The sequence below is a fragment of the Talaromyces marneffei genome, chromosome 5, assembly GCF_009556855.1.
Source record: "Talaromyces marneffei chromosome 5, complete sequence".
NCBI classification, from domain to species: Eukaryota; Fungi; Ascomycota; class Eurotiomycetes; order Eurotiales; family Trichocomaceae; genus Talaromyces; species Talaromyces marneffei.
The window spans coordinates 2,397,854-2,415,660 of NC_072352.1; the positions used below are offsets into that span (position 1 = coordinate 2,397,854).

Below are 17,807 nucleotides of genomic sequence, written 5' to 3' on the forward strand. Positions count from 1 at the left end.
GTGGCTGAACTCCCCCGATGAGTCACTGTATGCTCTAGTAAACTATTCTATGAGGAATAGTCTGTGTGACTAACGTATTTGATACCGTGCAGCGAGTACGCCATAAGGTAGAGACGAGGCTCACAGTTGTCGAGCATTTCTGCTGATCTTAGAGCCTCAAGGAACATTTCTACTATTCTTCCGTGTTCTACTCTCAGTCACCCAGTCTTCCATGCTCAACACAGCCATACACGACACTCAGTGCAGCCTAGTATATATAAAAAAAAACCCTGTCAACATGAATAGCCATACTCAATATGTGCCTGTATGCTGAAAGATTACTTCAATGTTAGACTTTCTCCGATAACCATTGGCCATCTGCAGTCCCACTTTCTTCGTCAATACTTGCAAGATGTAGTTTTCCACGACCCCGATTTGCCCACCAATACGCACAAGCCCATATCAATCCAATGGCTCCCATGAAAGGAAAGCATACTTTGGCAAAGAGGGCGAAGAATTCCGGTTTCCAAGTAGGCATAGCTTCTGGTTTATCTTGATCCCACTGAAATAGCCCACTACCAAGAAACGTCTGGTCAAAAGTTAGATGATCTGTAAACTTACGCAACTTCAAAGCTGGCATGCCCAATCTTACGGCAATAAATGTTCCTGGCAGGAAAATAAGGGTAACTAGAGTGATAATGTGCATCGAAGCAGTTTCTCGCTCGGTTCTTTCCGCAAGCTTGTGCATGCTTTTTGTCATCTTTTCCATCTTGATTGTAGATTCATGCATTTCCTGTGTCATGCTTTCCATTCGAAGAGAGCCATGGTGTGCATTTGTTGCAAATAATGTGTTGATCTCAATGTTTCTGAATTGAAGGATAGATTCAAACTACTCAATTTATCAGCCGGTGGACGATCGGTATAGGTCAAAAGTTTTGTATATTACTGACCATACTTTTGCCATTGCTCACCACTTGTAGCAATGAATCAATTCGGCATTGTTCTCTTTTCAGCTCATTAATAATGATCCTGATTTGTTGGAAGAAATCTGATACTGCCGTTGACGAACCATCCTTTATCTCAATTGGAAAATAGGGGTCGTCGATAAGGCGCTGGTAATATTCCATTATCTCAAGAAGCACATCAGCGTTGAGTTTCATCACCAAACTGATCTCTTGAAGTGTAGATTCTATACGAGAGAGATCTTGTAGCTGGTCGATGGGGAATGGCTCAGAAAATCGAAACTGACTTGATCCGTCGACACTGTCATTCTGCGTTGATGGCAACGACCCTCTAAGTGTGGATTGTACTGACGTTGCCTGTGGTTTGGAGTGGCGAGATCTACCTCCCCATTTGGCAAAATCTGGAAGAAGAATGGTTTTTGGGATCATGGACGCGCCTGTCGTACGTCTCGACAGAATACGTCCTGCGGTATTTTGCCCCATTCCTGGCTCAAATCCGCCACTCTCCCCATTGAGGCCGGTATCGCTAGTGTTCTCGGAGGTTGTCAACTCCAAAAGCTCGACTGGGGCATTGAGAATTCTTTTCAGAATTCCGCTCGATCTCTTCTCAAGACTAGTCAATTGGTGCCGCCAGTTCTCTCTGCACCACTCGAAATGAATGAGGTGAGTTTTCAGAGTGGAGGAGAAGCAACTGCTCGGATCTATCATGTTCCGCGCACGTAAATTGCCAGACATTCCTGTTTCAGCTCTGATTCTTGATTTTATCACGTCGTTGGCTTTGATGTCAATCCAAAAAGCCTTTCCGGTTTCCACGTCAAAGGAATGATAGACCGCCGTCTGTCTGATAGACCACGGATTGCTGCCCCCAGACGACGGCTCAGTGGACCAGAGGTTATAGCATTGTCTGATTTCTCGCCCTGATCGACCGAGACGGAATATTGCAAATCTTTTATTGACTTGGTCTAGAAAGCTTTCATGTCGGAAGCTTGTATAGTGAAAGTCTTCAGGTTGTTTTCCCGCACCAAAAGCAAACACAAGTTCTAAAAACGACGGAGATACCTGATGGAAAGATAGCAGATATTCCAGCATCTCCTTTGAGCAGTCTAGTGGACTTCTTGAACTCTCAGCTTCAATGAATCTGATATGTAGCCTCTTTCGTTAGTCAAGCCCATATTTTGCTCCACAGTGGAAAGACTTACGCATGGCGGCATTTCGGATCCTTGCGGTTAACTTGGAAATATGTTTTCAAATCGTCAACTGACTTGCTTTTGGTCGACCCGAATACTATTCATTTCATCAGATCAGTTTCCACACCGTTATCAAGAGAAAGGGCTGGGGCATTTGTTCGCAGGACAAACCGTCATCACCATTATGAGCCTCCACTAGCTCGATAAGATGGTATTGAGACCTCGACTCAAACAGACTCTTCTGACTCTCGTGGAGGCGCTTCCGATAAGATTCTAGGGCATGGCAAAATGCATGTGTGCGAATCAAATTTGTCGGATACAGGCGACTTGAATCACATGCCACTTGCAATGTATCGTATTGATCTAGCATTTTTGAAATATTCTGACGGGTATGTCTGCTAGAAATGAGTATAGAGCTCCTTTTGTATGTCCAAAAGTATAGGTGATTTTCACTTGATACATGCACCGCTGTCTGGAATTAGCTAGGTTTTATATCAATAAACGGGTCTCTGCGGATGAAGCCCCAAAAGGCGTATTCCTATCTTAACTATATTCTGATATTCAACTAGAAAATGGGAAATCTGCTCGACAAGATTGACTAGGTCAAATGTGGATCAGCTAGGCAGACCGAGGAGACAATGATTCAACCTCCTCCAAAACAAAGGATTAGACTAAGGCAAGACATAGTATAGTGACCGAAGTTGCACTGAATCAGGATCAAAAGACATCCTTGCTTCCTTGCACTGCTCGTGGCACGGTCTCGTGGGCGAAACGAAGGTCCCAGAATTTCGAAAACCCACACCAATACACAAAAAGATTTGTGGAGCCAATCATTCACGATGGCCTGCGAGATCGAAGATCATCGATAGCATCTCGTTGCTCCTGGACAGCATTTAGATCAAATTTTGGTTCCGGCCTCTCCATCCCGTATTTCAATTACACGTACGGTTGAGAGGCTTTGAGGCACATCTACCACATAGAAATCATCTCGGACCTGGTGGAAATGGTCAGCACACCAGACCAAAAGAGGCTGTGTCAGCGTGGCTGGGATAAGTTATGGGTCACTCACGTAAAAAGTAATAATATCGTAGCCAAAGACATCTTCCAAATGACTCTTGAGCTTTTCTTGGCTCAGCCGATACGTGTTAATATATTCTAAAACCATATTGATATTCCCTTCTTGATTTTTTTTTCTTGGAATTTTGTTACTCTCTTCGATGTTGAAACGCCGGAGACGCTTCACAAAGAATTTTAGCTGAGGGAGTCGCTCGAACACAACCCGGGCCGAGGCTGGGTTTTTCAATACACAATCCTGGATTTGGCAGGGTATAGAAGGCGATGCGTTCTCATTTCAAACCAATCATAAACTATGATCAATACCGGTAGCGGGTAGCGCGCAGACAATTTGGAAAAAAAAAAACAACGATCAACAGAATCCGATGCTTTCTTCCACACAGCCTTGCAAATCAAGCAGGGCGAGAAGTGGCAGGGGTAGAAGAGCTAAATGCGAGGCTTTGGGTTGCACAACATGGAATCCTTCACAGTTGGTGTGTAACTACATGTATTGGAATACAACGCTGGTATGTTACAGCAAGGCTACGCACAAGATGCACCTATCACATGCGGCCGACGTGTCGTGGCTGATTTCGTTGCAGGGCAGGCAGAGCCTGATGACTTGGAATTATATGCTCGGATCAAACTAGTTCACATCAAAATCAGGCTCAAGCAAATGACTTGTGGTCTACCCAGGTAACTACAAGATGGCCAGCCTCATTGGAGAATGCCTTGGTTTTGAGCCTGTCATGGTGATGATGCATTCAAGACTAGAAATATGGGATATCGGTATTCAGTAAGACATTCTCATCATATATTTCAGTAATATCAACGAATGGATATATCTTGATAAGAACTATTTTACATGGAGAGTTGTGGCAGATGGCTTGTTTTAATGCTTTAGGAAAATAGCTAAGTTAGTAGGCTGGTATCTGTATCGTCAATGGCAGGGATAATGTGGAGGTCGATTTAGGGTCACGGCAATTTAATCATCCCCAGGCAGCTTCATAAATCGATTTCAATTATGAGAAATAAAGATATTCGAAATCAAGATAATGTGCTCCAACATCTCCAGGGCTCCTTGAAGACAACAATCCACCACGTACCTACCTACCCGTGAACCATATAGATTTAGGGTATCTGACGCAAAACCCTAATCTGGAGGCTCCTTCGGCAATAGACCGGAAACAAGGCGAAGCATCTATACCGAAAAATGTATTTCTTGTGATTCTCAATGTCTTTACAGAAATAGCTACATATATTAGACAGGAATAGAATTTTAATACATGAACGGTCATAGATTGAGGTTTTTGTGCACAATTAACTGTATCATCTTCAAGTAAACCACCTCCTTTCATACATTGCGAGGCAATCCGTCGGTCTAGGTCGCCAAACACATACCTAGAGTGTCACCTAAAAAGGTGCATTTCTCTGCAACTTATCAATTTCATGCAAACAAGCCACGGCCGCAATCCATCCATAACTACTCAGCTTCTTTTGATTTGGCAGTAACGAGGACTTCTTTTGTCGTGTATCCTCCAAGGCTATCCAGAGACATGCAATAGAGCGTTCAAGAGATTCTCTTTCATCGTCAGTTCCGCGGCCGGTTATCAATGACATGGTCCATTTGACGAGGTCATCGTAGGCTAGAAGATAGGTTAGAACTGAATTCTTGACGTATAGTGCGAGTGAGACCGATGGCTTACCATCACGCATTGCCCTGGATGACTCTTTCTGGTAGGCGGTTTGCTTGTGATTTTGACCCATGATGTTGCCAATAAAAACTTCGACTTCAGTCAGTGAAGACTTCCATGGGGCGTCTGAGTACTGATACATGAGGTCTTGGATACTGTCTTCATAGCTAAACAATGTTCAGAAGAATATCAGTAAGGATCCCGTCCAATTAAGGCAAAAAATGAGAAGATATGGAGACGTACACATCTCGAATATAGTGAGCATCCTTCACACAATGATCCCACAAAAATCCAGCTGTCTCACGTTCGACATACTCCCACACGGAAGCAAGAACATTTACAGATTTCGTCTGTGTCTGTCGATTCAAGGAATCCCATTCGAGTCCGTTGACAAAGTCCCTCTCGTTGATCATTCGATACAACGCACCCAACACACGCCGACTTTTGTAGTAGCGCATTGGTGGACGGACATCGTCGTCATCGTCAATAACGCTCTCGGAATCGTCGTTCCAAATGTACTCGTCACCGTTGTCAAGAACTTCTATACTCTCGGCTACCCGTACACGTGGTCCTGGAGCCATGAAATCTGGACGGTAGGGAGGGTACCTGGGTATCATTTTGATATCGACCTATATGACATGTTAACGCCTAACGCCGTCCTCAATCATTAATATTTTATTAACTTACTGGCGTCCCTGTCTTTGAGAAATCGACAGCGGTCGAGTGTAATTGGGCCAGAGTCAGGCAATTTGGATCGAAGGTGCCCTTCACCTGCTGATCCGCGAGAATCTTGTGTGTAGTCGCTATACGGCCCAGTTGATCTTGTTGCATAAATGTGACGAAGAAGTCCTGGATATCGTCGATTTGTACGGGTCTACCCAACTCCGTGCCAGGAACCCGAGGATAATCAGCTGGTTTGGCCAGTCGCCGCAGTCGGAAACGTGGATCGTAGATAATGTTGAATATATCACCATCTAGATCTCCACCGCTGAGCTGACTGGGGAGGTCCCTAGTACCTTTCTGACTGAACACTACACAATTGTGTAACTTGCGTAATGGGGAGTCTTCTGGTACGTTAACAGCATTTGCTAATTGGACATCACCAGGATGAAAGGCGGGAGACCGCGTGATGAGCACATCATCCTGAACAAGGATATCTCTTCGTTTAGTCTCTTCGTTGAGAATTGGAACGAATATCTCTCCTTCTTTCAGGTACCCGGTCTCATCCATGATACCATACAATGTGACTCCATCAGGAACGAGAATCCTGGCTTTGTATTTCAGATCCCTCAACTTCATGAGAATCACTAGCTCGACTGCTCTCTTTAGGAAGCCGTCTTGATTGTAATTAACTCCCATTGATTGCAGAAGAGTGATTAACCAAGATAGTCTAGTCGATTTTGAAATATGCGCCTGGTCTAGAAAGACGGCCGCGTGCTGTGGTGAGCGTACTGTTTGGCGGAGAGATTCCACCTCTTCTCTTTGTAGTTCAAGAAACAGGTCACGCGGCACTCCAAGATCCTCGAGAATTTTGATCAACGGTGCATTCAAGTAGCAAGGCAAGCTGTGAATTCCAGAACCACAAATCTCGATGTTATTATCTGCTTCGGCGCGGAATTTGATCATTGAATCCCGCAAGCAAATCGTGGGACCCTTTAGTGTGGGATCCAAGGAGAGCATCCCTTTGGCACCAGAAATTCGTACTTGAAACACCGTTGGACGAACCGCAGCATTACGTGGATAGTCACGATAAATCCTCCATAAAATCTCCTTCGAGATCGTACCACAGCCATCACTAAAAACCCTCCCATTCCGCTCCACATCGTCAATCCTCTTGACCATATCCTTGTCAACGGAGATGGACGTCAACGTATCTGAGAAGGTTTGACCCAGACGTGCCGCAAACTTTGAGGGAGCTTTGATGTGATCAAAATCTCCCAGTTTCGAGATCAATTTGTTCACGGTGATGAACTCCCCAGTAACGGAATCGTGAAATTCCGCCATGAACCAACAACTACGCGATCTCAATGAGGAATGAGAGAACCCCAGGAATCGATAATGCCGGTCAGCAATGATGACCCCATCTCTCAGGACCTCGCGGAAACGGTCAAATATAGGGTCCAGGTTCGAGCTAATATCATACATCAGGGGGTCCCCCGACTCCTCAATGAATCGAACTCGTATGAATTGATCGCTTTGGTTGCGATATTTTCTGAGGACACGGTTCTCGGCTTCGACATTGGGGCCGTCGAGATAGAGGCCTGTAGGGGTGACGCTGAGCCTGTGTATCTCCATTTGATTGTAGTGTAAGTATCCCGGTTGCCCGGGCTGCAGATACTCAAGTGCTTGCATCTCTTCAATCTTCTCAAGTGTATCTATGATGGTGTCCAGACTCACGTCAGCGCTATCAGCATGAGGATCAGGGTGATGTAGCCTTCTAGGAAGCCCCTTTATGATCTTGGCGGCCACCAAAGGTCTCTTTCTGGCGAGAAGCGTGTTCACATAAGGGAAAAGAGTCGTCACTTTCTCCGGCGGTAACTCTCCGTTGGATACTAACATTTGAAGTTGAAACTGAACGGCAAATGGGAAGTTCCACATGCTGAGTACCTTAAAAAAGGCGATCAATTGAGTAGTAAAAGAAACACCTGCAGGAAATCTCAGCTCACGCCATTTCACTAGCTCAGGCATATTTTGATTGTGTGAAAGACGCAAAACACTGGAGAAATCGTGTTCGTTGATCAAGGTAACACGATACACGAAACAAGAGGAGACAACATATTTGTGAGATGGGTTGAGGAAGCCGATTCTTGTCTTCTTCTCCTCGCGTGGAGGCGGCATACGCCGGTCTCTCATGAAAGCAGCCAGTGTCGCCTGTTGTGTGCTCTTGACGGGTGCTTCGAATAAACGGGGGGCATAGTTACATCCAAAGGTTACTGTCGGGCATCCCTGGTTGCTCACATAAAGTGCATCGTATATCGACCAGTATTCAGATTCAATCTTGAAGTTCTTCTGACCATCCTCGGGATGAGCTAGAGTGATTGTCAATTTGTTCGAACCAAAGTGAATTGTTCCCGTCCCTAACAACGTGAATTGGTCAATAAAGACCGGCTCGGTGCCTCTAAAGTCAAAAGTCCCACAAGACAATGTGAAAATAGGAAACTTCCTAGGCCCTCCAGAGTCAACATTGTTGTTGACAATTGGTCGACGTGGTTGACTACGGCGTTGTACTTCTTCGTCCAAAAGCGATGATATGAGAAGCGGGTCCGGTTGGTTCCGGCCTTCTTCAATGAAGATGACTGTGCCACGAATCTTCAGTCGTTGCCTCTCCGGGACTCGCTGGCCCTTTTGCACGCGAGGATATCTGGCAAGTAGTAGACGCGCCTTTGTGATATCTGCAATGGTGATGGTGGCATGGCCGGTCGCGTGTACTCGACACTCGAATGAGACGATGTCAAGCTCAGCTAGAATGGGTCTCAGCTCCCGCTTCAAGTGTCGTGGCTTGAGTTGGCCAGGTACGTTTCGACAAAAGACTTCCATCTTGATGTCAGATTTGGAATAGGTGCGGTGAGGTTGAAGGAAGGTGGGATATCTGACGAGTGTTCTGGGGATGCAGAACCTCGTGGTGAGAGGTGATCAAGGTCAAGACATGTTCTGTCAAGGTTGGGGTGCGACTTGTGCTGAAAGAATATTTGAGCGTTCCTAGAGAACCCCGACCGAGCAAACCAGAGGACAACACCGTCAAAGATATGTATTGTCAAGCTTGTCGAGTGTCTCTCTTCTGTTTAGTCTGCGGTCAACTGGAGCGGGGCAGCCCACGAGGCTGGAGATTAGGTCGGTAGCGTTTGTCAAGGCCAGCCCAATTGAAAAGCAACAACAACCACTGTTTGTTTGAAATGTTGCGGCTGTCAAGTTTTCATCTCGTTAGGGTGCAGGATGCGCCTGCCAGAATTCACAGCCAAGTGTCAAAATCACATGATTTCGAACAAAGAACCGCACGCGAAATAGGGCGCATAAATATACACCAACAAACCTTCCGAGATTAGCATCGTATCAGAGAAACAATAGAGCATGATTCCATTCGATTTTTATATTATTCTTATTCCCGATGGATGCTTACCCCTGGCGTATGCATTCATAATGACCCTCACGGCCAGGTACCTAGGTCCAACCAAGGTGAGATCTCTCTACTAACGAAAACTTAGGCACAAAGTTCGAAAGAATTCGAGCCCTGACTTCACGTACGCCTAGGAACATTGAAGCGAACAACATCTGGTTTCTGGGCCAAAACTTCTCCAGAAGTATTGGAGAGGATTTTCGATCTCCTCTCAACACCTGAACAGATATGCTTTGCATTGGCGGGTAAATCCCTCTACGCCTACACCCTGTTCATTCTAGAGGCTCAATGCATAAAACTCTCTTCAACTATTATCTTCGGACTTGCAAATCCTCGGCTGCCAGCTGGTGAAAGCAAACAGGGGTCAGGAAATCCATCCTTCTTTCGACGGTCTTTCCATAGGCAAACTGAGCAACTTTTCGGCATAGATCACTCACTTGGTCATCATTCTGCTACAGATATTACTATTGATAGCATGCCAGAACAGGATCAAACAGTTCTGGTATGATACTGTGGAACAAGTAACTCTAACCTGTCTTGAGAGGGATATATATCCGCATTATCTAATCTCAATCTCCTGACTTAAGTTAACTAGTTATCTTTTTTTAGATAACACCTCCAAGATTGACCAATCTCTACCGTAATCAGTTATCGCGGTTGTGACTAAATTACATATCTACTCGAGATAGTTAAATGATTGAACGCGATCGTGTTTTCATGATAATCAAGAGTAAACATGATACTCTTTGCCCTGATCGCATCATGGCTCCATTTATCCAACGGCTTTCATTGGTCGCATCCCACTCAAGCACAAAGCTGAGCCAATCCCGTCCCGTTTAGCATCTCCCTCTCGATCCATCTCTTTGCGGCTCTACAATGTCTATCTTCTGACGAAGCCATCGGATACTCCATATTTAGTCATCATGAGACCACGCCGTATAGTTAACAATTTGAAATCAGCCTTACCTGAGACTTCCTTTCGGACTATATTCTGCACTCCGTGATTGTCAGGCAAAATGACACTAGAAAATCAACCAGAGCAGATTGAGTCGCCCTCCATTGAGGATGAAGTCCGGAGTATATTCCGTAGTTAACTAACTATAGCCCCACATCCGTGACTCAGTTTTCAACGTGACGCCTTCGGAGACGGAGTAGACTTTGTTAGTTCGATTTCAGTCACAGCAGCCTGGAATAAAGAATATTGATACTACATAGTTAGTTGTACGTAGTAGTATGTACGTACACGAGTCACATGGGTTTCTGGAAGGGGCCATTAAACTGTCGAAAGCGATGCTTGAAAATTTGTCCAAGCCTTTGGACCGTGGCCGAAAACGGTCGGCATATATCGGCCGTAAAAAGGTAACCATAATCAGTTCAATTTACTAACTCATATGGTCATCATGAAATAAAGGACTATGTAGGTATATATCGCACCCAAAATGAAGCAAATTAATCAGGTTTAAATCACCACTTTTACTCCGTTTACTGTATAGTGTAGGCCTTGACGATTAGCTCTGCCAGCACAACTTGACTAAGTTAACTTGCGTCAGTTATGCGGTACATCACTTAACTGGGAAACCAAATCTAACCTGAAATGGCTAGCTCGTAAATGGCCCACAAAAGACCCTGTCGATAGTATAATTATACTGTCTCTGATTGGTGGGGAGCTGTCGGTGTGTCATGGATGTTTTTTTATTGGCTGGGATTGTATGTAGTGTCTGGTGGGCGGCGCTACTGCATATGGCATGCGGTGACGTGGTTGGCTGATCCACAAAAAACGTATTGTCAGATCCAATGATATTTGTTGTGGTTGAACTGGAGTGTGGGGCCTGGAAGGACGAGGAGCGGTGATTGGAAGGAACTAGAAGGGAGATTGGAAGTTGTGGAAAGATACGAGAAATCCATGGTATGTCTGGTAAGATTGATACTGTATTCATACAGCTTATTTGCATAGAAATAACAATAAAATACGTTCAGTTACAGTACACGTACCACGCCCTCTGTCCTGGTCAAGCTGCTGCCTGTTTGACTCCAACAGACTGTGCAAAGCAGTTCAGTGTTCAGTGTTCACTGTGTACCATACCAGGAATTGTAGATGCCTTGAAAAGAGACCCCCAACCCCCCAATTTGCAGTATTTTCTCTCTTCCTGCCCTCTTTCAGCCAAAAACGTTCGAGATGAACCCGGCTATGATAGAGTGTCTGCAAGAGCAGCATCATATCTAATTCTCGAGCCATTACTATCAATCATTTGTACAAATATCTATTCTTATATTTTCTTTATTCTCTATCTCTTGCTTTTATTTCTTATCGCTATCAACTTCTGTTGCCTCTGGATCCAGTGCCCCGCTATCGTCTCGTCTTCTGATACTCGCGGTAGTACGAAGTACGTGCCTGGATAAGATTCACAGCCCAGCACAGCTCTCCTTTTTGCCCCCTTTGCTGCCTATTTCTGAGCGGCGAATTTTTAATTATTATTGATTATCGTCGAACCAAGCAAAGCCATTCCAATCACTTACTCGATCGATCTTGTGGTTGGATGGAAGTTCGTGTTTAGTGGGAATCAACCACAACCTTGTGACCTCGTGAGACTTACCACTTTTTTTTTTTTTCTTCTCCATCCATCAGCAGCCTCTCCCCTGCCACTTTTCCAATTGTTGTCAACTCGTCATTCTTCCCTGGATCTTTGTGACGGCTAGTACAGAGCCTGTATTGGATTGTATTGTGAGTGGCCTTTGTCTCCCGTTCTGCCGCTAGCGGGCAAACGTTCCCCCTGTGCGAGCATACAAACCACAATGTTTGATACGCTGTCGTTACCCGCCGTTACCGGGGCCCGTCTGTGTGTCCTGCCACCCAACTGCCTTCCTGCCTCACTGCCCACTGCCCACCGCCCCCTTCCCGATCGGTCGATTCTATCTTTGGCCCTGAAGATGGAGCGTCGAAGGGAAAGAGTCATCCTGACCCGCCTTCGTCTTCTTCGCTCTTGCCCAGCCAGCCAGCTTGCTTTTCTTATTAGGCCTCACCTTCCATCCATCTCCTAATTCCGCGTCCTGTCCACCTCATTCAACCTGACTGTCCTCTCCTCTCTCTCTTTTACTCCGACACTATCCTCTCCTCTCCATTCTCTTTATTATCTACTCCTGGCAATCAGGATTCTAAAAATACCTGTTCTCTCCTTTGTCTCCTTCTGACTCATTCCTTCTCTCGCCTCTTTTAGTCAACCAGATTCCGGCTGTTGATTTGGCCTCTCGCGCTGTTCTCCGAGGCCGCCCGACCGAATCTAGGCACCCGGCACCGCCGCGCTAATTACTCGCCACTCGATCCTGAGTAAGTCAGTCCAATCCTAACCCAGCCGTCTTGACTGAAACCCTTTGAGTCACCACCGTTGCCTACTATGACACACTTCCTCCCCAGCATGACAGTCCACCTGTAAATTCGGGTGACTAAAATCCTGTTGATCACTTGAGACTCGTTTTTGCCGCCTACTTGATTTTCCTTCCTGTCACCACTGGTACCTGGCAGCTACTTGATCACCCAATCAATGTGCTGTTGCAGACCTCAGCCCAGCCAACTCGCAGGCTCCAGTGTCGTGTTTATTTCAATCGTCCACTAGCCCGGTCATATCTAAAAGGAAATTCTCCTGCTGACCTTTGTGAAGAACTTCTACCTTAGTTGGCACCACTCACGCGCGCTTGTTGTTTTGATACCGTCCTACCACTAGCTCCGCCGTTGCCTCGATGATTTGCGCGCAGAGATCGTACTAGACTATTGACTCATTTCAAACAAGTAATCAAGCGTCTTTTGGGACGAATGTTGCCTGTTTGTTAAAGGTCGCTGGTCTATCCTACTACGACTCTATTAATACCATTTCGTGCTCGCTAGCGTTTACCATCATCATCAAAATGTACCCTATTGTTGAAGGCCCCATCGAACCGATCACCAGTATTACCGCATTCTCCTCATCAGATCTCACCAAGTCCAGCAAGTCTAGCAAGAACGTTGCATGCCTGTGAATTTACAATCGTGTCTACTATATCGGGATTTGACGATTCACTCCCGTGTTACCTATCTGGCTTGATCGACGTCGACTATTCAGAACGTGTATATACGGTGATCGGTTTGCCGAAACCAACAACATCTTGTTAATATTCGCCCGTTGCTTTATTCCCTTCCCCCATCCGGTACTCCGATATTCTCAATACCCACCCAAGGTATTTAGTCCCGTTCAGTTATAACTACACTGTTACGCTGGAGCACCATCGCATCTAAGGCCCACCGTCGCCTTGTCATCGAAAGACGGTTGTCTATCGGTCTTCTTCCTGGTAATTTTCGAAACGGTTTAATTGATATCACGGTTTTATAAAATCGTCTTTTTCCTGGCACCTGAGTCTTGCATACTTTGAAACTACTTTGACACTCGCAAATACAGCGCGTGTCTAGTTGCAAAGAAGTACAGCAAGATATTCTTAACTTCACGTTATCGAATATGCCAGGCTCAGACGTCTTGGGTCCGAGCCTTTCCGACCCCAGTCAACAGAAGAGGACGGCTACCACCCACCCTTACTCCTCATCTGTGGGATCCTCGGCCTCTTCTTCATCTTCCTCGATCTTCTCATTAGATTGCGTGTCTACCCAGAGTTCAATCTCATCATCCTCGACTACTGCCGTTGATGTCATCTGGGAAAACGATGAATCAAGAGAGTCATCAGGCCGAGGTTTGCCCCATCCTGAAAATGCATCTCATTGTTTGCGAAATAGTTTGAGAGGCGTTCCATCTAAAGTCACGGAATGCTCAGTGCCTCCAGAGCTCCGGAAGCATCCCAGACGTACCGCTTGCCCCACGGGTACTTCAAACGGTACATCTGCTTCGTGCCCTCGACTACCCCCTCCTCTAGTGCGACAGTGTGATCGCAAGGTGAATTTTGTCGACAGCCTAGTCGGTAAGTCTTCTCTTCTAAGAGAAATCCCCCATCCAACCGCTTTGCGGATCATGTCATGCTGAGTTTCGTTTCGTTTGGAAAGACTCCGCATCCCAGATTGTTGAAACAATATGGCCCCTATCGGTAGTTGCTGTTCGGAGTGAATCTACACTGGGCTGTAAGGGTGTCTTGCCCCTTCGCACTTTCATTCAAGAAACTCTGCGAAGGTCACGTACTAGCTTTAGTACTTTACAGGTCGCTCTTTACTACCTCATCAAGATTCGACCACATGTTCCAAACCATGACTTCACCATGGAACAACCTCGTGACAGCCCATGCGCTCGAGCGATGCAATGCGGACGACGTATGTTTCTCGCCGCGTTGATTCTTGCATCGAAATACCTGCAGGATCGCAACTACTCCGCCCGTGCCTGGAGTAAGATTTCAGGTCTACAAACTCAAGAAATCAATCAAAATGAAATGATGTTCTTGCAAGCTGTGGATTGGAAACTCCATGTCCCGGAGTCCACCTATCATCGATGGACAGATATTGTCCTTAAGTATACACCTACTCCAACTTCTTCTCCTAGCCCAGATGATTGCTGGAAGACATTGATTCCAAGATTGACCCCCGATCTGGTCACGGTCAACATCGAACCTTCCAGTCCACCAGACCTGTTCGGCTTGGACTTGCTTGCTGATGCTCCTTCGCCCCGGCGCTCCCCATCTCGCGTCAACAGCGTAGCTTCGATGTGTTCTCTCAATGAGCAACAGTCTCCCATCTGTCCACGATCAAACCCCATCTTGGAATCTGCTCCTCGTCTTGAATCCTCAAATCCTACCCTTCCGGCATTGCACAAGCTTGGACTTCTCCCCACACCGCAAATGACGCCTCAATCTTGCGCCGCCTCCACTCCTGCAGTGAGTGTTCGTGGTACGTGTTCGAGACGTCCATCATTTGCATCCGCCATGTCCCAGGCTCAAAACATGTGCATGTCACGTCTGGCTCTGGATACCCGCCCTACTAGCAAGCCTGGTAACTTTGAAGGACTGCCTCCTTTAACGCGTCGGTCTTCTCTTGCGCGCTCCACTTCTTCTGCATCATCGCCGGAGTCGATGGTGTCGGATGTGTCGACAATTTCTTCTCGTTCTTCTCGGTCTTCCTCAATCTCATCGTGTGCCTCTGCGACTTGCGCGCCTAGTCAGCCTCGGCTGGCTGTCACGGCGACTCGACGTTGCGCTGCGATGACTTTGAAAGAATGCCGAAAGAACTTGACCATACACAGTCCTATCGACGAGACCTCTCTGGCTGGTGTTTACAGCTCGCCCGACAGCGCCCTATGCGGATCTGTTCCTGACTTGTCAAACTTTTCTTTGAACACCCCAGTTGATATGACGGCTCATGAAGCTGCACAAGGATTATGTGAGTTGTCTGGCGCTATGCTACGATCACAGTCTCCTGTTGGCCAGGTGAATGAGAGCAGACCCCCTTGCCGGAAACGAGGAAGGACCTCTTCAGAAGATCAGATCTTGCAGAGCAATGTTCGCGATTTAATGGCATCGACGTATGAAAATGAGGTCCTTGCAGACGAGAGAATTGCCCAGTCATTTCTCCTTCCCAAGGATGGCCACAGTCTGAGCTCTCTTCAGCTGCCTATCCCCGTGCCTGTGCCCAAGGGTGGCATTAAGCGGGCATGCTGCAGCGCCGAAGTTCGCAGACATGAGATTCTGCCAACTACTCCAACGCCTATGCGATGAATGTATACATTCACGTATGCGAAAGGATGTGCCTTGAAATATCTATGCTTGTATATCTCATAACAGCGTTTGTATATATATAATCCAGCGGTTTGAGATGGTACAGGTGTTCATTCGGCGCAATCCTCAATCACACGATTATGAATATGATGCACTTGGCCAGAATCTGGACCTTGGCATCCTGTATGAAGTACGCATATTTTGCAAATACTTGTTTTTTGTTTTGTTGTCTTTTTTTGTCTTTCTACCTGACACGGAGTGCGGCGGCATGGTCTGGATTTGTTTCGTTCTGTTTCGTTCCATCCCTTGATGCAACTTGACCATCATCCTGGTTGTCTTTTTTATAATTTTACTCATTATGGTGTGCGCGTGGGAAACAAAGTTCGAAAGGGCGAGCAGGCATTTCTCGGAGTCAAATCGTTAATCCATTTTCTTGGTCTTGCGCCTCGATTTGGACAATTAGGGTTGGAGTTTTGATTCTGGGTTCCCTTCATCATACGCATTATACATCACATCATCAACACCATTGCGATTCTTACTTTCTTTTGTCTTTCTTGAGTTGTGTCTCGCACTCTTGGACAAAAAGTGGTATGGTTTATTGGAGTCAGCGCATGTATACATTCTTGGACGGAATGGATGCATAATATTCGGAATGTAGATATAGGCAGTAATCCGCTAACTACGAATTGCAGAAACATATACACTAGTACCAGTTTCTTCCGTAATATTCATTAACTGTAGTTATGTCCTGAATCCTGATCATAATAATATGCTCAAACCGCAACATTTGAAGATACTGATCTAACTAGGTTGAATTAAGACTAGCGCAATCAGATAAGATTGATAAAGATGAGACGGGCAAGTCAGGTCAGTTGACCTTCCGTCTCCGCTCTCTAACATGTCAACATCAAGTAACTACTTACTCCCCGCTCTTTCCCTTACGTCCTCCGTCTCCTCTAGCTCTCCATATTCCTCTTCTATCGATTTTGATATTATCATCGACCATGGCGCAAAGCCATTCGAACGCCGTCACGCTGTTATCGGCGATAGTACTTTATCTATGCTTACCCGCGGTCCTAGGTACACCGTTTATCGTTACCGCCAGACGAGAAGATGAATTCCACGACAAGCAACAAGTCACGCTACAAAATGTTGATTATCATGGTAGCACCGGAAAACATACTTATCATGGCGATCCATTGAAGGATTTTATTTCGGATGTTGTGCATGATTCTGGGTCGATGTTCAACGGCAATGATAACAACGAGAAGCATGGCGATAAGATTGATGGTGGAAGAACAGTGGTACCTGTGACACCGCCATCGTCGTTAAGATATGCGGTGGATGGGTTGGATAATATTACCATCGGAATGAACCGGATCGCCGACCTTCCAAGTATTGATAAGGATGTTGAATCGACTCTTCGTCGTCCTTCCTGGTTTGATTCCGTTCTCATGGCGCGTCGATTGCTAGCCAAATCGTCCGTTGGAATTGCATCTACGGTGTATCAACATTCCGATTCATCGTCTGCACCAATTGCCTATCATCATGCACCCCAACCAGCTGGCCTGCAAGGCGTGTCGATCAGTTTACCGGAGTACATAGCAGACTGCTCCGAAGTCGACGGCAACAACGGCAACCCAATCCTCCTCGGATTATACGTCTCAACAACATTCCAAAACATCGCCAAGGGCTCAAATATCAGTCTCTCAATTGATTGGTGGAGTCATGTCAAGGACACAGATCCAGTTTACCCCGGATTCCCATTGAGTGAAGCTGGTCTACCACGAATTTCAATGCTTGGCTACGTCGAACGACTCGACTTGTCTTCTGCTACATCGTCAGCGACAAAGGAAGGGCTGGAAGAATGCTTCTTCGCGACTCATCCAGATGCCAAAGTGTGGGCTCCCAGAAATCCGGATAGTCCCCATTCGGGGTTTTGGGCGCGCATGGTTGTGACGCAGGTTTATTGGGTAGGCGGATTTGGTGATTTGCAGCAGATTGGGTGGGTGAATGTGACTGATTGGAAGGGAGTTGGGAGATATGAGAGTGATGAGAGTATTGGGGATGGGAGTGGGAGGGGTTGGGAGGATGTTAGATTACCTGGCGAATAAGTCAAGAATCCTTTTAAGGAGTGAATGGC

The 17,807-nt window shown here is 46.2% G+C and overlaps 4 protein-coding genes across 4 annotated transcripts; 2 read left to right on the forward strand and 2 right to left on the reverse strand.

Annotated features, from left to right (window-relative positions):
• Window positions 1-328: 328 nt before the first annotated feature.
• On the reverse strand, window positions 329-2,498 carry EYB26_007200 (uncharacterized protein; the record flags this gene model as incomplete). Its single annotated transcript, XM_054266472.1, has 5 exons — window positions 329-568; window positions 632-868; window positions 930-2,079; window positions 2,141-2,225; window positions 2,300-2,498. The coding sequence occupies 5 exons, from the start codon at window positions 2,496-2,498 to the stop codon at window positions 329-331; spliced, it is 1,911 nt and encodes a 636-aa protein (XP_054122447.1).
• Window positions 2,499-4,594: 2,096 nt separating this feature from the next.
• On the reverse strand, window positions 4,595-8,412 carry EYB26_007201 (uncharacterized protein; the record flags this gene model as incomplete). The annotated part of the gene is made up of 4 exons (XM_054266473.1): window positions 4,595-4,827; window positions 4,888-5,042; window positions 5,119-5,504; window positions 5,563-8,412. 4 exons carry the CDS (start codon window positions 8,410-8,412, stop codon window positions 4,595-4,597), a joined length of 3,624 nt encoding a protein of 1,207 aa, XP_054122448.1.
• Window positions 8,413-13,473: 5,061 nt separating this feature from the next.
• Window positions 13,474-15,664, forward strand: EYB26_007202 (uncharacterized protein; the record flags this gene model as incomplete). Its single annotated transcript, XM_054266474.1, has 3 exons — window positions 13,474-13,702; window positions 13,784-13,927; window positions 14,010-15,664. 3 exons carry the CDS (start codon window positions 13,474-13,476, stop codon window positions 15,662-15,664), a joined length of 2,028 nt encoding a protein of 675 aa, XP_054122449.1.
• A 1,004-nt stretch (window positions 15,665-16,668) lies between these two features.
• On the forward strand, window positions 16,669-17,778 carry EYB26_007203 (uncharacterized protein; the record flags this gene model as incomplete). Its single annotated transcript, XM_054266475.1, has 1 exon — window positions 16,669-17,778. One exon carries the CDS (start codon window positions 16,669-16,671, stop codon window positions 17,776-17,778), a length of 1,110 nt encoding a protein of 369 aa, XP_054122450.1.
• Between the last annotated feature and the right edge of the window lie 29 nt (window positions 17,779-17,807).